At 46.7% G+C, this 22397-nt stretch overlaps 1 protein-coding gene across 2 annotated transcripts in view; it reads right to left on the bottom strand.

Annotated features, from left to right (window-relative positions):
- Window positions 1-22397, bottom strand: part of IGDCC4 (immunoglobulin superfamily DCC subclass member 4) — an 84273-nt gene that overhangs the window by 47800 nt on the left and 14076 nt on the right. For both annotated transcript variants that reach the window (XM_085070287.1, XM_085070288.1), the window contains exon 2: window positions 5791-6120. In XM_085070287.1, the coding sequence (XP_084926413.1) occupies window positions 5791-6120 (330 nt within the window). The remainder of the gene's footprint in view (window positions 1-5790; window positions 6121-22397) is intronic.

The following is a 22397-nucleotide window of genomic DNA, read 5'->3' as shown; positions in this document are numbered from 1 at the left end:
ATGCCACAGCCCCAGAGATGAGGGTTTCCCCCTTGCCTTGTAGCATTCCTGCAGCCACAGGAAATTAAAACAAGGCAAGAGGAAGAACAAGCCAGATGTGAAGTTACTTACACAAAACAACTGCCCACAGGCTGGCAGTGCTGGAGACAAGGGGTAGAGCTCAAATGGGTTATAATCCTCCTTCTCCTACCTGCAAAAACCAACTTCATCCCACTCAAGCAGATGAGAGGCAGCCAAGGGGGTACAGACACCTTTCTAAGAGAAGGAGGATGGATACCATACATACCAGGACACTTGTTTGCTCTCCAAGACTCCCCCCTCTCTATATGTGTCTTCCTATAGTAAAGAGGCTGAATTTCCTTTGGAGGCAAAGCACTAAGGTTTGGAATCACTCCTGGACCGCAATCCACAGCTGCCTCATCTTCCTCCCCTTCCATGCACACAGCAAAACCCTGCGGCAGAAATGCTCCCCTGGGGCTGTCAGCATCTGTCCTATCAACAGCATAACCCGAAGGCATCTCAGTCACACGGTGGAGATTTGAATATTCATGCAGACTCCTGGATGGGGGCACAAAGCCTGTATTCTTCTCTGCCAGAAGAATTGGCTTCTGCTTTATCCATTTCTGCTAAAGTCCTTTTGCTGCGAAACCCACCCTGCCGGACAAATCCATCCAACAATGCTGTTACACAAGTGCCAGAATCCCCAAACGTGGCACAATAAACATAAATTTCAGCCAAAAAACACACTTGAATGTTGGGCTGAGCACAGCACTGTGCTCAGAAGGACCCCAAGTGACCTCCTGGCCTTCCAACACAACTATGTGCTTGTCCCACCACTGCTTTCCAAGAACATCCATCATTGCTTTGGATTTTGTAGCACTCCAAAGTTTTCTTTGCATCTCTCACACACACACAAACATCCATGCACACATATACATGCTTTATTGCAGTGTGAGCTTGAGAAAGTATGTACAGTTTGGAAAATTAAATGCTTTTACATGACCCATTTTAACCTCGGCATATTCTCAGCTGTCATTAGTGTTTTTCTTTAATTTAAATACTTATCACATGTTTCAAGCAACTCATTGCTCTCCACAGCAGCTACAGACCAAATTCTCCCACCAGCTGTCCACCACGTTTAGTTTTCCAATTCGATACAAATGGAATGAAAAATGTTTTCCTGGAAAAATCTGAAAAATACATTAATATGTAAGGCCTTAATTCAGCCAACTGCTTTAGTATTCTCAAATACACACTGCAGACCACTTTAACACAGAAAAATTCCTACAAATTACAAAAGCTTTTAAGCTCATGTTAATAAAACTTGCTGAACCCAAGAGTTTAAAAGAAAATCCATCAAATGCCAGTGCATGTTCAGAATGGCACCATCAAAACAACCTTCTCCTGGCAGCAGATACCCTTAATCCTCTTTCCCATTATTCTCTTCTCATCCTACAGGTGCAAATGAGAATATTTTGGCAGGCTCTGGAGGGTCACGTACCCAGGAAGATCATGATGGGAGGCAGAAATCCTTCTAAAAAGATAAAATCTGTTGACATTTCTGTTTCCTCCACTTCATGTTGGGTCACCTGTCTCTCTGCTGCTCTTCCGAACATAGAAAGCAACACCAAATCAAGGTAAGAACAGTGAAAAGGTTTCTTTGATGCAGGACTGAAAAAGACCCCTGGATGTTAGCCCTGAAAGGGTCAGGCAGAGACAGACTTGCTGGCTGGGCTCATTGCTGCTCCACAAGCATCTGCACCAGCTTGGGGCCAAGAGCACAGCACGCTGTGATCCCTTGTGTTCCTCCTCTCATCCTCAGGAGTGCCAGGGTGCAATGGATGAGGCAGGACATGTCCAGCACCTCTAGTGCGACTCAGAGCTGTGCTGCAAACAGCTGGTGCTGGGAGGAAGAAGAATCAGGCAAGGGAGGAGAGGACTGGAGAGCAGGTCCTGCCGCTCGGACACACCGCACAGACAGCAGTGCGTGCAGGACAGGTTCCAACACACCGCTCACCCTGGGGCCACGGGGATCCTTGCAGGGGCTGTTCTCCTCCCAAAAATACGTTCTGATGGAAGGGGCTGCTGCAGAACTGCTGCAAAATGACACATTTTCCCACAGGGAGGCAGGGAAAGGAGATGCTTGAGGGGAAAAGGCAAACAAAGACGACACACACGCAACATTATTTTCAGCTCCTCAGTTAAGGTTTAGCTTGCAAAGCCATCCTGAGCCACAAAACACTTCCCAGCCCTGTTGCACTGATTATCCTGAACACCTTAATAGGCCACTCAGTAAAAATTACCCACTGCAGGTGAGAAGGTGAAGAGCATTACAGCAAATTGCCCTCAGCGACAGCTGAAACGCCGGGCTCTGCACCTCCAGGAGCAAAGCAGGCAGTTCCCTCCCCGCTGACATGTTAAACCCAGCTGGAGCCAAGCCGTGTGTGCCAAGGCTTTTAGCCCTGAGCCCAGGGGTGACTGCAGGATGGTGAAACACAGCACCCTCCCCCTCTCCCAGCAGCGTGATCCGTGCAGGAGGCTGTGGGCTTGGAAAGGCTGCCAGCCAGCAACACTACACCCCAGGCAGAAAATGCAGTCTATGCAAGGAATTCAGCCTTCTGAAAGGGGCTCGCTGCTCTCTCCCACAGCGCTTTGCCCCAGACTCTCTGCATGCTCGTCCTCTTTGTACCTTCTACCATTATTAGGAGATATTTCCAAGGTGGGGTCAACTTCAGCCCCCACTGAGATCACACACGCCAGCCAGGCCACCCCTCTCTGAAGGACTCACCTCTGAACAGGCTGGGGGTGGAAGGGGAACATGCAAAGAAAGTCGTGGGAGCAATTTGCCATGGCCCCCTGGTGCAGCACAGGCACAGCCAGTGCAGTGCTCCGTCTGCAGAGCCATATGGCAGCTCGGGAGTGCTCCTGCTCTCCACAGGAGCCAGCTCCCCACCTACCCAAAACAGCATCTAGAGTCACGGATGGTCCAGAGCCTCTGCATTCATCTCCAGGAGGTTTTCCTGCCCAGCCTGGCTCTGTCTACAATCCCTGGCTTTCACTCACCTATGCCCCAAATTCACAAAATAAATAGGATAAAATCTGTAAAATAAATCCTTGAAGTAAGAACAAATCCGAGTCTGCCGTTCCTCAAATCCCAGACATGCTGGGCACCACAGAGAAGAGACACTGTCCATGTGGAGAGAGGCTGATGAGAGATGCTGTGTGTTGATTCCTGCTGTGGTCTGTCCCTCCAGGTGCAGGAGCACTCCAAACCTCTCCCATGCTCCCTGCCAGCAGCCACGCAATGCTGGCCCATTCCCTCCAGGCACAGCAAACGTCTTCATCTGACAGTCACAATTACTGTAATTTTCTACAACCTCCCTTGCACAAAATGTTTAAGCTAAATTAAAAGCTTTAACAAATCTTCATCAATGTAGTTATTAACAGGTAGAAAGCTACACCTTCCCACAACTACAATAATGCCCCTGCTACTTCCATGTGGGAGCATGTGGGGCTCAGGAAAACCTGCAAACCAAATTCATCAGTCTGAGCAGCTGTTCATTAAACAGGCACCCTCACACGTGAGCCCTCACAGCCTCACTCCTCCTCATTTGCCATGGCCACCACTGCCACGAGGTGTGGATGGAGACCATGGCATGGGTCCCTTGGGGGCACACATGGTGCCAGGGAACACTGGGCAGCGAGCCATCTGTTTATCCAGCAAAATGCCAACAAGCTGAACTCCTGGACTACAGTGGAAGGATGCAAGTCATCACACTGTCCCAGCCTCCACATGCCATCCAACCTCCACCACTCCAGCCTCCAAAAGGTCTTCTCCAGACTCCAGGCTCGCTGCTGCCTGGAGCATCCTCTCCCTCCACTGGGAAGCTGGCAGCCCTCACACAGAGGTGCCAGAGCTGCTCTTGGGGCTGTCGGGGGGAGAAGTGGACTCCCACAATCCTGAAACACAGCAGATGACATCAACAGCACCAAAGCAGAGCTGAGCAAGGCAGGTGCTATGAATCCCCAATGCTCCTACTTTTTACTGCAAGACTTGGTACCACACAGAGAGCCCCACAGCCCTGCATGGGAACCCCATCCCAGGGAAGGAAAGGCCCTGCAGGTCAGGAGGACAAGCTCATGGCAGGAACAACACATCCCACCTGCTGAACAGGTTTTATTCTACTGCCTGATCCTGATCAGCAGCGCCCAGGGTAATTAGCACAAAGAGTAAGTCCATCCACTCCATCCAGCTTTGTATAGACTGTGTTCAGCGGCAAGGGAAAAAACCCAAGCCTTTACAATCCTCACTTGCTCCAGCTGAATGCTAATGGAGCAAGTGCTTTTGCCCAACCCTCGGAACAAATCGAAGAGAGAGATGCATTTCATTAATCAATTCCCTTGCTGCTCCCGGCTCAGAAATGGATATGTTATGTCAGGTGCATGTGTGTGCCATGGAAGCACCATTTTCCCTGTGCAGATGGTAATAAAAGGAGACATATGAGTATACAGAAGGAAAGAGTTCACCTGAAATTTCCCATTTCTGGGAGAAACACACAGGGATGGAAAGAGGCATCACCCATGTACACTCCTCCGGAAAAATCCGGGAGGAGGGAAGGGCAACTGAAGTCAGCCTCCCTGTTTTGAGATGGCTCCACTGTTCTAACTCATAGGATACCAAATAATAAACCCAGAACCATAAAAGAGACACAGCCCATTGCCACTGGCAAGATACACAGTGCAAACTTCAACATAGGTCACCCCTAAAAGGGAATAAATATATCCTAACTCAGGCTGTCTGGGATTGAGGCAGGAGCAGCTAAATAAATCCAGCTGGACTGATGAAAGCTTTTCTACTACAGGACTTCCACCTCCTCCCAAACAGTACCTGTGTGCAGGATCCCTGACTGCATGCTAAACATTTTCTGAGCAGAAAAGGAAGACACGTTGCAATGGTCAAAGGTTTTCCCCTGATCTGGCAAAGCTTCACCAGCATTTCTGGTTTCTACAGCACAGTGCTCACAGACTGAAACACTCACTTGGCCAAACCTGGATGGCTCTGTCTGGGGTACCAAAGCCTAAAAACATCCCAGTGTAAAGGGGCTGTCAGGACACTCTCTCTGCACCTTCATCCCTCACAACTCCCATGGTGTGCTGTGCAGCTGTTTCAAGCAACATTTACACAAGTCACTCTACTAGAGAAGTGTTACTGTATTTGCATTATTTTCCAGCCTCACCTATTTGGTAGGTCAAGGAATCATTTATTTGCAGTCACTTAAAACAGCCCCAGGAGTCAACCCTGAATACAAAGGAATTTTATTCTTGAACTCTGTGCAGAGATTCAGTGGTTCAGATCTCAGAGTGTCCTTCTCGATCCAAATGAAAACTGCCCTGAGGAGCCCTTTCTTTCATCTCTTCCATACAAAGAGATATTCACCTTACAAGCTGTCACAGCCAGACACCCCCAGCCACCTCTCTAAGCACAGGGTGCTGCACTCAGGGCTGTGAAGTCCTCTGCAAAAACAAGCACTGTCTTTTGGAGAGTGAGGAGAGTCCTGTTTTTAATTCACAGGTGATGGCACTTACCTGGGAGAGTTACACAGGATGTTAACAGTGGGGTAACAGGAACACAACACTGCATATTTGTGGACTATCCCAAATCCCACTTATATATCATTATTACAGTTTTATTTCACAGACATTTTATTTCAAGCTCCTGGGGAAGCAGACTTCTGCATAAATACCAGGAGGGGAAGGAAAGAAAATCAACAAAACCCCCAGAACACTTACTTGAAAATCTTACTGCAGCTGTTTGACTGGTGACAGTCCCTAGGGAGCTGTGAGACACGCAGGAGTAATTGCCCTCAGCATCAGCTCTCTCGGGATATTTACTGTCCTTCGCCACAGCCTGGGATGAGATGAAGAGTGATCCATTTGGAAGCACATGGAGATGTTCCTGCTCCACTAATGGAAACCCATTCTTCTTCCACGTGATATTGATGACTTGCTCAGCAGGGGTCAGGTTACAGTCCAAAATCACCACTTGGTTTGGCTCCAGTACCACCTTCGCAGGACCAGCACTACAGCTCAGCTCCAGAGAATCCCCTTCCAACAGCCTCCCTGCAAAGAAAGAACAGTGTTGCAGTGGGGGTTGCTTTCCTTGATTAATCACATCCCAGTTTCACGAAGTGAAGGAACCATGGCTGGAAGTACCAGGTGAAATTCAGCCCTAGTGGGTGACCAGCACCACCCATGACTCTTGTGCACTGCATTCTCCATCCCCCATCCCTATGGCTGTACAACCTGCATCATTCCTGCCACCCCCAGCAGGCCCAGCAGCCACCTGTTCGCACTTGTTTCCATGACAGATTCAAGCAGAAAGCAGCTGGAAGAAGGTGAAGAGGTGGTAACAGTAAGAGCAAGCGCAGAAGATGCGGTAAGGGCCCAAACCTGCCATGGCTGCCCATGACAGACTCCCCTCTTATTTGCACATCAGAGCCTCCTCCAAGGCTGATCAACCCCAAGACAATTAAGTGCAAGGAAAAGTATTCAAGCCCCATGTGGCACTCCAGTGCCAATGACCACAACTTGGTTAGAGCAGCTCCCCCTCTTACTGGCAGTAAAAGCTCAAGTCCAGCTGGGAAAGCAGCAACTCTCACTGATGTTCATGTACTGGGAAACACATTTCAAAGGAAAGACAACAAAAGAAAAGCTAAAAACATGACCTGCTGTCTCTGAGCATTTTATCCCATATAGGTGAATCCAGAGTGAGAATGGATGGATGCATTTTTCCCACTAGAAAAGGATATTCCAATTGTTAGCAGACAGTACCCAGCACATGCCCTTAGGCAACCTTCCTGCTGCAGCCTGAGGCCAGAGCAGTGACCAGCAACAAGCTCAGCTGAACAGATCTCGGTCTGGCTGACTTCCAAACCCACGTACTCAAGGGGGGCTCCACCTCTGAAACAATGCTCAGCATTTCCTAAAAGAATATTGCCATTAATAAAATGCATTTGCCGTTAGAGTTCTCCAGAGACACTAAGTCAATGTTAGCTGGCAGTGCTGCTTCCACACACCAGCAATTTCAATCTCTGCTGTGCTCAAACCATCACCATCCACTCTTTTTATGGCTCCGCTCCAAATTATTTTGTCACTGCTCCAATCAGAAATGTTTCCTGCCTCTATAACAAGTTTATCAACACTGGATATGAACCACATGGCTCCCTGCCCGTCTCCTATCGCAGAAGGCTACAGATTAATTTTATAGGAATTCAAACACCCTATTAAACCTGCTACTACCTACTGCTGATAAAAGGGCTGCACTTTAAAGGAGTGTGTGTTAAGCATGCAATTAGGGGCAATGACACGCAAAATTACATATGCAGAGAGATGGAATTATTTCAAGACGTGTGCTGGAAACCGCAGGTGCCCCTGGAAGGAAGGGCCTAACCCTGTCCCCATGTGTGGCTGATTTGGTGCCCACGGAGATGGGAACTTGTCAGGTTTGTCATCACTGCTGGGTTGTACAACCTCTGAGAACTTGGTGTTGACCAGCTCTGTCCCTTCAGTGACGAGGAGGCCACACAAGAACCCTGCCTGTTGATTGTCATTGTTATGGGACATAACAGACCCTGCTCTGCCACCTTCACTAGGACATCCAGGGGGCAATCTCCCAGTCCCCAAAGACAAACCCCAGAAGGATACAGAGAAGCCCATGTCACAGTCAGCACAACAGCCAGGCGCTGTACTCTGCGCCAAAGGGGCAGCCACTGCCAACACAGAGCTACCTGCAAATCCCTGGATTTGCATGGATGCTTCCACCATGCTGCTGTCTCACACTCTGCAGGGAGTACACACAGCCAGAAGCAGCAGACATCACCAAGCACCCAGTGTGCACAAACCACAATGGAATTTCTGGATTTGTCAGCCAGCACAGCCCTGGCAGGTCCAGGTCAGGCAAATGTCACCAAGTGCCTTCCTGTAAGGGCAATTCTGCCCATTCAGGTCTCCTAGGGCAGACTGGTCCTTTGAGGATCATGACATGCTACAGAACTCAGTGACTCCCCAGGAGGATAGAAGCAGGGGAACATGAAGCTAAAAGGTTCCCCAGCTATTCTGCAAAGACACTGCCTCTGGAAGCCTTCCATGCAAGACACCCGGTACCAAAAAACTGTATGAAATAGTGAGAAATTTAGCACACCAAATACCTGTGTAGATGACATGGACTAGCAGAGGAGAGAGTTAACAGTCTGCAGCTGGGGAAAACTCAGCAGAGCTCAGGACAGGAGGCACACTCAGATGCTGCCATGAGAACCCCAGCCACATGAGAATCCTCATCCATGGAGGAGCAGTGATAGACACTTCTCCGAAGGGATGTCACCGGGCTCAGTCAGCCTGTGTTGTACACACCACCTCTGCAGAGGCAGGGCTGCTACAGCAAAAGCTGAGGTGTGTGATGCAGAGCTTATTCCAAAAGACTTGAAACTTTGTTGTGTAAAGTCTTCATTCTTTGCCTTTCCTTACGCTTGTCGTCTTTAGAAGCTCCTGTTCAGCGCTTGGGGAAACAGCCTGTATATCTGTCCTATTTTCTAGTTTCTTCAAACAGCAATTACAATGGCACTTTGCTGAAAATACTCCTCGTCCAAAGGTGAAGTGCGAGGGGACAGGTAGGAATAGAGAAAGGATCTGCAGTGCAGCTTCCCACAGTAAGAAGCAATTATCAGCCTCTCAAACTCCAATTTCTTAGAAAGTCAACTCAACCTGCTTGCAGCAGAATAAGAACAGACAACTCCATACTTTCCATCACAGCAAAAAGAAGTATTTGCTTTTCAAAAGCATGTGGTGATGTTTCTATATCCCTAAATCACCTGGCTCTTTTCCCCAAAGTTAAAACCTACCTCGATCCAAGCCTCTGCTTGGTTGGTCAAACACATGCGACAATCCCTCTTTTTCTGTTATTTAACACAGCCTGGGAAGGCCTCCAGCTGGGCAAATGAAGTTCCCACCCAACACCAGACTGCTCTGACCTGTCCCAAATAATGCAGCCCTCCCTCCTGCCCTTTTGGCTCCAAAATACTGCAGGCTTTTGGTGACAGGCCATTTACACATACAGAGGTTGAGCAGCAGGGTCCAGGGTGCAGACCAGGCACTGCAAAAAGCCCCAGTATGACTTTTGTCCCAAGATGTACAAAGACCTGCATAAACACTCCTTGATTAAGGAAAAAATACCTTCCAGGCTCTGGAAACCTAGGAGGAGGTCTGGTTCAAAACACCGCACTAAATTAGCAAGCCTGACAATGAGATAAAAGCCTTTTCAAGGGAAGGGATCAGAAGAGAGTAAAATTAGTCCAAGTGAGATCAAAGACAAATGAAATCAGGAATGTTAAGTGCTTACAGAAGCTGCTGACTATTTCCAACCTCCATTCTTCATCTTATAGTGACAGAAATGGATAGGACCCTGTTTAAGCACAGAGCCATGTGCTCGTGCAATTTCCTGCTCACCTCCACCCTCCTACCTGCTGGAGGTGATACTGTAATTAATGTAGTCAAGGTGGGCTTCCAAGGAAGGAGCCAGGAGGGCTTTTTACACATCAGTCTTAGGCACGTGTTCAGCTACAGACCTGTGCTTTGGAGCCGGACAGCTTTTTGCTTTTAACTCCTCCTGGAAGTAGCCTCAACTGCTGAGCTATTCCAAGGTGGGCAGCAATGGCTTTCAGATCATAAATGTATGTACAAGTACACACACTCACATGAAGATACACATGACATACTTGTGCATTCACATACACGGAGTTCTGGGAGAATGCAGATGTATTCAAACACAGAGCATGCCCTGGAATGGAGGATCTTTGATGTAGCAAGTTAAAAGCATTTTGTTCCCATGAAAATTATATTTTCTGACCCAGGCTCTGCAGGGTTTTTTCACTCTCCCCTGTGTTGCTAACCCCTAGGCTATATTGTGCATAAAAACAGCCCAGGAGAAAATGTTCTTTTTCTCCCATCTATTTCCTCACTTCCATCAGCCATCCATCCACCTCCGGCATGCAGGCCCAGTGAAGTAAATTAAAAAGTCTCCTGTTGAGTGGCATAAAAAAACAGGGCGTTTCAAATGAACAAAGGTCGTCAAATCTTCAAGGCACAAAGCTGTCCTCTGCCCTCCACGGGAGCACAGCCCCTGCCAGCCTGAGTTCAGATCCAAGGCAGGCATCTGGAAATCCACATTAAACCAGCCAACAGCCCTTCCCAAATCGCACATCTCAGTATCCAGCCAAACCCCACTCCTATCATCTCCTCTCCCCAACATCAAAGGGAGGCAGGAATAGCCCAATGTACCACTGAGTAAAGGGGAAAAAGAATGGATTCTGTTGGGTTTTAATTTCAAATCTATAACTAAGCAGGTGAAGTGTGAGCGAGCAACACAGCGAGGTCTGACAGATTCCTGGCAATGCAGTCACTTGGGCAGAGGTGAGACCCTCACAGCAGTGTTTTTACATCCAGGACATGCAATACTCTAAGCCCACAGAGTTGGGAGCTTTCAGTCCATGACTAAGAACAGCACAAACCTCCACTTGTCTCCTTGCACACAGGGCTATTTCCTTTCCCTGAGGTTTAACCACTTGAATCAAGGTGGAAAAATCTAGACAAGGGAGATGCTTGTTCTGGTGAAATTTTGGCTATCAGTAGTAAACATGTCCTTGAGCTCTGCTACACAGCATGAGCAAATAAAAGGTTACTGTTCAACAGGAGACAAATGGCTTTGTGTGGACGAAAACGAGTCGTGGTTTAGTAATTACTGTGAAAACAAAACATTCAGGCATAAACCAAAAGGGATTCTGTGCACTGGCATATCTATGTTTCTTTTCTAGCACAGCTGGAATCACCTGATCCACAACCCCTGAGTAAGGTCCATAAGACTGACAGCACATCATCAATTTTATCTTCCCTTCAACAAACTCATTCAGCTGGGGAAAGCCAAAGACATTTAGGCACACAAACAAGGCAAAACCACTCCTACAAACCTCAGCCCACTCATCAATTCCAAGGCTCAGACCTTCACTTCAAGGCAGGGGAGGCCCATCTCTAGCATAGCTGACTGAGGCCCTAGGAGCAGCTCAAGGACACGCAGCCCAAAGCAGCCAAACCACTCACAGCCTCCGGTGCCTTCCCACGAAACCCCTCCAACACTCCCAGCCCAAAACAAAGAGAGCTGCGCCAAGCCAGACAAGACCCATTACAGCACAGGCCTTGGGAGATTAATACTTCACAGGGAGCAAAGTACAAGGGTTTCTAATCTGACACACTTCCAGAGCTGACATCACTTCTAGTTCTTGGCAGCCGGAGATTTTCCTGGGGAGCTGCTGTTGTGCTGCAGGTCCCACAGCCTGGATCCCAGCCAGCACGTTTCCTATTCCACACACATCTGGCACTTTGAAACTGGCTTGTGCACCTTGCAGAGATCCAGCCAAAGAAAACCTTCCCAGGAGCAAGGAAAGTGGCTCAGGCGAGGCGAGCAGAGCAATTGGCTGTCATGTGTGTTCTTTAGGATATCAGGCAGTAAGAGGAAAGGGCTCCTCTCTCCCCCCCACATCCCACAGGAGGTGGCAGGAATTCAAATTGCATTTGAGTCTGCACTGTCGCCTGCCTTAATTTATATATTTATTTTGGATGTTGAACTCGTGGAACCCAACAGCACAATTAATCTTATTTAATTGGGAGTGAACAGCACTGAAGAAAAGTGGAGTTACTCCTTCGAAAGGGTTTTCCTACCTCTCAGCAAGCCAACTACTGTGCCATTGTTCTGCTTAATGTAACCTTCTGCCGATGCTCTTCAGAGGCTCTTAGAGCTGTAGAAAATCTTTACGTTCCCATTGTCTAATTCAAAAAGCGACTATACTTCAGTGTGTCCCCATTAAAGCAACACAAAGCTCTCTTTCTTCTTGGAAACTTTATGCATTGACAATTACAAGTCAATAGCTTGGTCTCAGTCTGTTTTTAGGGCAATTGCACTTGGCAAGTGGTGACCCAGAAAGAAATCTGGACGGAGGTCTCCGACAGTCTGCATGCTGGGTGCTCGGCAACACTAGCACTGAAAGCAGAACCAGAGGAGCTCTGGGCTTGGAGCACCCCACTCCCATGATCTCTACAGAATGGGAGGCTGAAAGAGGAGCTGGGCACCTAAATCCCCTTGTGCATCACTTGTTCAGCCTCCCCACGGCACAATGAAATAGAAAACATTCTTCCACTCAACCGTAAGGAGGCCTGTGATACAGAAGGGTCAAGATCCCTACATTCCCTAGTTAGTTACCAGATGTTACTGGAACTTTCCACCTTGTAACAGCAACGCAAATAAGAAAGTTACACCTTCAACACCCATTAAGCCTCTCTGGAACAAAAGGCTCCTAAAACTAATCTCCGGAGCTGCTGAAAAGACCATTTTATTAACACTTGATATCCAGGCACAGCAGAGCAGTTCCAGTACTGAGCAGCGCTCACCAGTGGGAAGTCAACCTTATCCTAAGTCTGCATATGAGCAACCTAAATGCTTTATTTAATAATGCAGCATCTCCCACTGCTGCAGGAGTATTTATCCAGCTGGCAGCAAGGGACTCTCAGATCATCCCCTGTCACTAAGCTGATCCCAGCCTTTCATGAGCAGCTGGGTGCCAGCCCGACACTGCAGGCAGCAGGAGGTGGCATGTGGAGAGTGTCACATTGTCCCCACATCAAGGGGCCAGGTACCAAGCCATGCCAGGAGCAATCCCCTCACACCCTGCATAGATCCAGCTACATGTCATGGTGTACAGTGTCCTGGTCACTGCCCAGCTTGGGCCTGGGTGCACAGTGGTGCTTCTCAAGTTATGGCACACATCCAGACCCAGGATGAGCACTGGCAGGGAAAGCTGGAGCACACAACTCTCTCCAAAGAACAATGCTGGGCAAAAGCCCCTGGCCTTTGTGCTGTTCAAATCCCCAGTTCATAACAAGAGAGCAGAAGGGATGGCATGAAAGAAAATCCAAACCACATGCAAAGCTGCATCACTGTTTATGGGCCATACCTGGAAAGAATGGTATCATCTAAAGCTGTAATTACAGTAAATAGATGTGCTGGTTTGGCCTGGGATTGAGTTAATTTTCTTCACATGGGGAAGTGAATACCTTTGTATATAAATATAACAAACACCAAGGAAAACATCAAAGAAATAAAACAGCTGAAAAGGTCCCCATGGAAGTATTTCTGAAGATGCTCCTGATGCTGAAGTCAACTGAAGTTGCTAATTTCAGCCACCAAGACCATTAAAGCCACCAACCCATGCAGCCCTAGAAACTTCAACCTAGTAAAATGCCAGCTGATTTCTAGAAAGGACTAAATGCTCCACAGAAGCATCAGATTTGCCCAAATATGTGTCTACAGATGATGCCTAACAGATAGGGACAAATACCACACCAGCTCTCAAGACTGAGCTCATTCTCATTGAAATGTGTGTTATTCTGATGTATCCCCTGCAACAAATAGTCCAGAAAGATGAAACAAATCAATAGCAGTAATAATTTATTCATCATGTTGAATTGTCAATGGCAATTATAACAGTAAAGTGCTTGACTTTCATGAAGGTTAAGCTTTTGTATTTCCCCCCTCTGACCCCAGAAATGCTTCTGAAGGCAGATGAAGCCTAGAATTTCAAAATCCAGATTTGCTAAACTCAGCCTTTTTCAGGCCTTCTCCCCAAGGTGTCTCACAGCAGAACAGGGAGAGATGTCCCTGTGTACAGCAATATAAATGTGAGCCTCACTTGCACTGAAGGACACTTAAAGTGCCAAAGTGACTTAAACACTAAAATCCCTGAGAACCTCTCCACAGTCCCCACACTGCCTGACCCAGGGAGGGCTGAGCTGTTCCTGCACCTCTCCCACCTGCTCCATGCTGAGCACACGTCGCACCAAACCTCAGGTTTCGCTCTATAAAATCTCTAAGGCAGTGTCCATCTCCTGGCCCTCATCTTTCCCTTCTTAAAAAGCCAATGCAGAACAGCTGAAACAATCCCTGCAGAAGCTGCCACAAACACGGGATGCATGGGGAACTCAGGACAGAGCCTTGGGCTTGCATTCAGAGATTTACAGTGTGGAGGCACATTAAAATTACAAGCTTGAACAAGCGCACTGGAACAATAACACATCAGAGTCCTGTAATTGGGCCCTGAAATACACTTAGTGAAAAATACAGACCAGCTGCAATGCTGGAAATGCTCCTAATGCAATCCAAGGTAATTATTGGTAACAGACCATCAAACAAGTGCATTAATATGCTCTGATCAGAGAGAGAATCAGATGGACAGTCTGGCACAGCAGCTTGTACCTGCAAATTATGTAAATTATTTGAAAGAGCAAAGCCCCAAAGCCCTAGAAACACTAACTCTAATGAAAGTTATTAAATGCTATTTTTGTTATCTGCTGGTGTTAACATCAGAAGGCCTATTTGCTGCAGTGACTGTAATTGTGCTGCTGAGGGTCCGGGCTGAATAAGCCTGAGATTTGCAGACTAAAATGACTGCCTTGGATTTGCATGATCTCACTGACACCCGTTTAAACACATAATGACTTCCTGCATTTTTCACTGATGTTGGAAAGGAAACCCAGTTATTCTGCTTTTGTGAGAGGCACAAGTTCCTGATTTTACTTTATCATACATTTATTTTATTTGTAAATGACACAGAGAAGTCTGAAACAAGATCTCCTCTTGCAACATTACCTATTTTTATACTTCAACTATTTTAGTTTAGAGTATTTTTAGGATATACTTTCATCTCTTCATGCCTGAGAAAGCTAAAAATATGTGGTATGATACAAGCTTCAGTATCATCCCTCTTGTGAATAGTCACTTAACCAGAAACTAATATTGCCAAATATATACACAAAAAACCTTCACCTATGGGCTACAGTTTAAGAGTATTTTGTAGCTCTTTTCCCCGGAGTTAATGGCTTTGCATATTCCAAACATACAAATATAAATACATTAAGTTAAAAAACGTTCAGCTCTGATAGTGAATATTTTATCAGTCAAGTTCTCACCACCCTACAGTAATAAAAAAATTAAAAGGCAGCATACCCAACATTAAACCTTGGGAAAAGTCAAAGAATAATGAAACAGTGTCCCCACTCCAAGTGTGAATCCAGCAGCCAAACTTCCCAGCTAGTACATCCCATCCTCTCTACCAGACAATTCTTTAGCCTTTTTAACTCAAAAATTTACACACAAAATGCAGTGTAAAGCTGTGGAGCAAGTGGACTGAGCCCATCCTGCTCCTCCCTCATTTTAAAGGGAGAAACTCCAGGAACTTGGGCTATGCTTTACAGTTTCAAAAGTAACACACCACTTGTAAACTTATTTTCTTTTTTTCACATTGCATGACAGGCATCTTTCCAGCTTTAATGGCACACCCAAAGACTCATCCACCTCCAGTGAGAGTCAGAGGCATCTCCAGTGAATTTCATGGCCTGGCTCATTGTCCATCTTGCTTCCCAGCATGTCAGGCACATTGCATGTCATCAAGGACAGCAAGAAAGCTCAGCAGCAAAGCAAAGAGGAAGAGTGTTAGAGAGCAGGGACTCGAGCCCTTTGACTCTGCCCCTGCTTGGGCATACAAGGCTTGTGCTTTGAGTGCCAGCTTGGCCCCAGAGCCCCAACACGCCCACCATGGCTCTATGCAAAGGAGGCAGGCAATGACAACAGCTGCTGTAATTTATTAGTTGCCTCTGTTCACTCTCACCAGCCCTCCCTAGGACGCACCGCTCTGACTGCAGCCAGACGGAAACAGCGAGTGTGACTTGAGACAGGGGAAAAACACTTCTCCATCACGTGTGCTTTCCCCTTCACAGGCTCCACTTCCAGTTGTCTTGCCTGTCATTAAAAGGAACTTACAACCCGCTGCTGAATGATGTACTGCAATAAATACAAACAGCCACAAGACCCCCTGGAAAGGATGTGCAAGTGCTGCTCAGCAGTGATATTTATGAGCGCAGATCCCACAGACCAGAGCAGTCCCAACTCTCCTGAGTATTTCCACTATTTACACTGAGATCAGAAAATTAAAATGATATTTTACGCTTAATGGTTCGAACAAGACCTGTGAAGTCCTTCTCCCAGTTCCATTTACAACACAAACGCCAATGACAGAGCAGCAGATGGTCAGAAACACTCCCCTAGAATATTCAGGCGATTCAACTTGAATCTGTGCCCAAATCATTTAACTTTAATGGATTCTTTCATTAACAACCAAAGAAAGGGAATATGGTTGCCAGGACATTAAAATCACTTTTTCAATTACACTGTTATAAAATCGAACAAATTAGCTGTAATTCTTAGCTGAAGCTTAAATGGAAGCACGACTTTATGAAAGAAATGAAAATTGATTTGGATTAGTGGGCATCAAGGGCTTTTTAAAAATTAACAAGATTCTTATGACTTCATAGCATGGATGGATTAGCTGGAGGTTTCGCTGCCCTGTGCTTGCTACCTGCCAAAGCATGGCAGCTGGCTTCACAGCATTCGTTACAGCAGGGTTTAATTAGACTGAGGGGAGAGGATGCAAGGATTGAAGCTGGAAACAAAGTTCTAGAGAAGCTGGGTGGTGTCTGAATTCACCTTTTGGACCCAGCCCAGTGGGGTCTTGGCAAAACTCAGGGAAATCATGACCTCTAAGCCTTAGCAGGACAAGGTCTACAGGCTGTAGTGTTTAGCTTGGGGTGGTCTTGCAAAACTGTACTTGATGCTTCACAAACACAAAATCAAGCCCAAGATGTCTGCTGTCAAGAGCACACAACTTTAATGCAGGCTACTAAAAAAAAAAAAAGAAAAAAAAAGACCCAACATACTGCAAAACCCCAAACTGGGCAAGGATTAACAATGGCAGCAGCAGAAAGAGCAATTGATAAAGGAAACAGGAACTGTAACACTGGGCACCAGGATGCAAGTTACCTACGACACAGAGCAATGGGGTCACACTAGGAAGAAAAATGTCCTTTATATTGTATAATATGAGATTAATGAAAGAGACCTTCACTGAACACATCTTGCATTGATCCTAAAGACCAGGAACCCTAAGATGTACTTTACGGAGCCATCCCCCTGCCAGGGACGGGAGTGATTTGGAACTGTTGCCCAGAAAAAAGAGATTGAAACCAAGCTGGAGACTTTTATACCTGCACTGGACAAAGCCTTTTAAAATTTATTTATTGAAAAGAAAAAAAAAAAAAAAGAAAAAGGAGGGGGGGAAGACACACTACTGGGAACAATCCTGTTTTGACCCCTGTGAGCTGGACGGGATGTTCCAGTGCTCAGGCTCCACCCCGAACATCTCCAGGATGATGCACTGCTGAGAGCACCTGCCAGCTGGCACAACTGGCCTCTCTGTAAGGTAAATGCAGCAGAACATTTCAAAACCATTTTCATGAAATCTTGCAACACAAAGCACTTTAGATGACTCCCCTTTACGAGTCAGCATTTCATATTTAGTTATTTCTGCTCTTTATTGCAACACAGTGGGTGGCAATTTGCATCAGTAAAAGCTGGCTGGAAAAGTTAATCTTTCTTTGGACAATCCTGAATATTACTGCTTTGCCATAATCCTGCTGGTTTGTCACCCTGTATCTGGCTTTCAGATATGCCACAGAGTAATGTTCTCCAATAAATCAAGGAGAGTTTTACCCTTTGAACCAAGCTTTGAATTGTAGTCTCTGTGGGTCTCCGTGTGCTTGTTAGCAGGTCTTACATTTAAGAAAACAGGAGAATGCATTTTAATCCAGAACCTTTCAAGCTCCAAATGTCTTTGAGTTCTTTTAATGATTTAAAAATCAGGGCACCCTCTGGTTTTCTGTTAGAACTAATGGCAAGATTTGGCCTAGTAGGGTGGCAACTGTGCACACATAACACACACAACCAAGACCTTTATCTCATCTAGGGTAGGGATCTGAAAAGCCTGGAGTTGTAAGAAAGGAGACCCCCAGATGAGACTGTCACTGACAGCGATCTCTTTGCAAGGCAAAGCAGAATAGGCTTCTCCAAACCAATGCTTTAGGCCAAAGGTGACTTTTATTTTTGCACCACTGCAACGGCACAAAAGCAGGCACACACCAAATTAAGGTGCTTCTGCTGAATGGCAGCAAATGCCAGGGTAGGGAATGGTAATTTCCAGTCAAGAGCATAGGAACTTCCTGACCCAAACTGCCTGACCCAACCAAGCAGCACAGATGAACACTAGCAGGTGTACCTGTGAAATGTCCAGGCTCACACTACTCCCAGGCAGGTGCAGCCAGAGGAACCGGCACTTCTCATCACAGTGTTGGCACCAGCACCTCTGTCCATCAACTGTGAGTTAAAAGTACCCACAGGGACTTCTGAATATCCATTTTGACTTGTCTACGAGAAGAAGCTTATTATTATCATAATTATTAGTAACAATTATACAACTATTATATATGTTAATATATGTCAACAGAATAAGAATATTAATATATTCTCTACAGGGTATTTCACAGAATTAATGAGATCTCATAATGAGCCTAACCTCTCTGACATCTTGCTGATACTTGTTTCTAAGCAAGCTACTAAATTCAGTGTGCATCTGCTCCAGCACTGAACTGGCTTGCAACTCAACTCGATACCCATAGGTGAAAAGGACATGAATGCTGATGAAGGGAGGTTTCTGCCTTGCTGGGGGCAGTGATGGAAGAGGGATATGTACATTTGCTCCTGTTGCCTTTATTATCAAGCTGGCTCCCTCTACTACAGGCAGCTCTGAGCAGCCAGGTCTCAAGGCACCCCAACTCCTGCTGCAGTGAATGGCAGTGAGCTCCCAAGCACTCTTTGCCACTGACACATCACAGGGCACATCGCAGGGCTGTCCCTATCTCCAGTCCCACCTCCTCCCCAACACCTTCAAAGCCAACTGCAGCACGGCTGCTGCTCACAACACTGTTTTCCTAGTGGTCTTAGCTGGCACACAGGGCTTCCCACCCTCTGACACCTTCCCAGCATGCTCAAGTGCCATGGAAAGGAAAGCACTCTCCCATGCACTGGGAAAGAAACCACAGTGCAGTCCTACAACCACAGAAATGTGCCCTCAGGATCCTCAGAGCCAGACACAGCGATACACCCAGGGACACATAAGGGACCTCTTGTGCTCATTTACAACCTATCTCCTGTACCAGCTGAGATTTGGGAACAAGAGGTAACTCATTTCAGCAGCAGATCCTAAAAGCCCTGATTCTCTGGTAGTGAATTCAGCAGGAAAATTCCCACAGACAGCAGAGGATTTAGCCCTGGAGAAGTCCAAAACAAAAGCAGCATCTGTGACTCACCCATGAGACCCACAGCCACAACAGTGTAAAAATTACATTCACATAGACCTGATGCTGCTCATGGAAAACAACTCCAGAGCCTTTCTGCTGGCAGACCCCATCTCTGAGCACACTTCTCCCCCTTTTGTTCTTTATAGGATATTTGCATGGAAATAAGAGCCCTGTTTCTCAGCTGCTCATCTCATCCTGCTGTCTACCCTTCCCCAACAGAAGACAGACTTTTCAGAGAGGCTGTTTTCATGCAAATAGCCCAGAGTGACAGAAGAACAGAGCAGATGAGCACCTCCCAGAGCCAGGGTGCCAGTACCAAGCCAGGGATACCCTCTCACCCATCTGGTGATGAAGGCTGCTGGGTACATAGGAAGAGTTCACCGGGAGACTTTCAGAGCATCTTCCATGGAAAACAAGTCTCTTAGTTGAAGACCACACTGAGAATGTCCATTTGTGTGGGATGCAACACTGATCATCAGCCAGGAAAAGCCCTGCTAGCCCAAGGTACCCCCAAACTCAGCACTCGCATGTGGCACCATCAATACAAGACTGAGACTCCTTCAAGAAAAACAACCCAACAGTCATGGGAGGTTCAAATTCTGCTCTTGCCCCTGAATCTTCCTGTAATTTTTGCTCTTTTATAAGCATATTATTGTTGTTCCAGTGGGGGTGGCTACGTGGAAAGTCTAACCAAAAGGGGGGAAGCTGACAGCGACCTGCTCCATGTGTCTAACTCAGAGTGTGAGCCAGACAGCGCTGTCAAAGGGCAAAGAATACACTCTGGAAACAAAACCTCTTTGTTCCTCTAATTTTGTTCCAGTTAAGTCAGTTCAGCTGTTCCATATAACTAGTCAAAAACATTCAGCATTTCCCAAAGTATTTTAAGACTTCAAAGTTGTAGGTTTTATTTTGACAGTTTGAAAACGCACAGCTTTTTTATTCTTAGCAGATTTTTTTTGCATTAAAAACAAGGCTGTTTAATAAATTAAGCTCTAAGACAACCACTGCCGCTCTGCTTTTATCATGGCTTCAATTAAAATATTGTTTCTTGAAGACAGCTAACGGCTTCTGAGGAAAAAAAATGAGGGTGTTTCACTGAGAATGTTTTCAATAGACTCAATTTGTTAAAAGCTGTGATTAAAACCAAACTCCAAGTAGGGCAGGCTCAAAACCAGGGGGGTTTTAAAGCTGTCCAAATTGCTGATCTGAACTCAAAACTTCACAGCCTTAGACAAGCATATCTAAAAAGTAAATTCTTCAACACCCAACAATGGAAAATATAAGAAAATGTGACCTCTCCAACACTCACTGATGAGGAAAATGTAGGAAAAACACTGTTTAGGGCAGTGCCTGGCAGCTCAGCAGATAGGAGCTCATCAAGAGCAGGCTGTTCCAGAACAAAACCTTTCAACATAACCCAGGCAACAGATCTGACCTTTTCATCTACAAAAAACAGTCAGCCTACCACTGAACTCATTACCGTGGGAGATCTGCCCCTCAAAACTGGTTTTTTTAACAGTCTCAGGGCCAAACCTGTTCTGACACCGATTGCCTCCTGTCAGGAAAGTGCTGGAACAGCTCAGGGACAAGACCTGTGCTGAAACCAAACCTGTCTGAACTCTCCCAGTGTAACCTGAGCTTCACACACCCGCACTGACATTGTCACCGCGCTGAACGGGAGCCAGGCAAGCAAGCGAAGGACTCGTGTCTTCAAAAGCAAACAAAAGAGGGTTATAAAAACTAATTAGCTGTTTGTGCTCACTGCTGCTCTTCTCTGCAAAGCTGTGACCACAGCGAGTACATCTTGGAGGGCTTCTCACAAGCAGCTCTGGGATGGCCCGGGCTCGGCCAGCTTCACGGTGCCAGCAGCAAAGGCCCTAATCCCACAGTTTTGAGGTCAAAGCTCCACTCACACAGTTCACAGTACAGTCCACAACCAGCTGTGTCAGCACAACTGAGAAAGCAGGATCAAGCAGCCGTGGGGACGAAGCTTTTAAGCCCGCGATGCTGCCAAATGCTTCGTATCACAGCCCTGCTTATTTGCATTTCTGCCTTGGGCCCCATCTGTAGCTTCCCATCCATGTAAAAGCTGTCCCCAGGGAGAAGAAAGGCTACTGTCCATTTGTTCAACACATCTCAAGTGCATCCAGCTTCAAATGAAATAGGTGGTAAAACTCTTTTCCGTGCAGTTCTGATTCTCTTGTTATCTGGGGGCAGGGAAGATCAGAAATGGAAATAGCTGGGCTGATGGCTTTGGTCAGTCAGCACCAGGTCAGCCATGTCTGACCATGGCTTTGGTCAGACAGCACCAGGCACCAGTGCAGCTCCAAAGCAGTCTCCCAGCCTTCCATGCCAGCACCACATCCTCACCATCAGAAACACACACACTCTCAATTCTTTCCTCAACTTTCATTTCAAATAAAAGATCCTACAAAGTAGGTCTCCAAATGCAGTATCAGTTAAATCACTTTGTAATAACACCCAGGAATATCCTTAAAATATTGTTACATCCTGTTCCAGAAGTCTTAATGAGCCATATTTTTAGCCCAGGAATAACCTGAAAACCAGCAGAGACACACTGCAGCACTAAAACTATGTCACTGTAAAGCAATTTCATTACAAGCCACAGCTCTCTTTGCACAAATAATTTCTTCCAAGAGCCCAACTGAGTTGCTACAAGGTTTTCCAGCAGGCACACGTGTAGGGGCAGCCAGAAATGAGCCTGATATAGCAGGCAAAAGTTGAGAACCAGGAGAAAGAAAGGAATAAACACAGGAGATGGGTCCCTTTCAACACGTGTCTCAGCAGAGGTCACTGCAATGACTTGGAGCTGGAGGAGGGCCAGGGCACCATGCATGCATCTGTCAGGGATCCCACCCAGGCTCCAGGCAGGCATCCCCACACACAAGGCAACTGCAAGGCTGGAGAAAGCAGGAGCACCAGCTGAGACCACCCAACCTTTCATGCCTCTCACTCACTACCGGCAGAGACAAAGTGCCTGGCACAGCCAAGGAGGGCTGGCAGAGCTGCATGAGGGAGCACAGACTATCCTC

This window comes from Lichenostomus cassidix, chromosome 10, assembly GCF_008360975.1.
Source record: "Lichenostomus cassidix isolate B80296 chromosome 10, HeHo_3.0, whole genome shotgun sequence".
In the NCBI taxonomy this organism is placed as follows: Eukaryota; Metazoa; Chordata; class Aves; order Passeriformes; family Meliphagidae; genus Lichenostomus; species Lichenostomus cassidix.
Note: the sequence above shows the minus strand (reverse complement) of the source record. Positions and strands in the feature narration are given on the sequence as shown.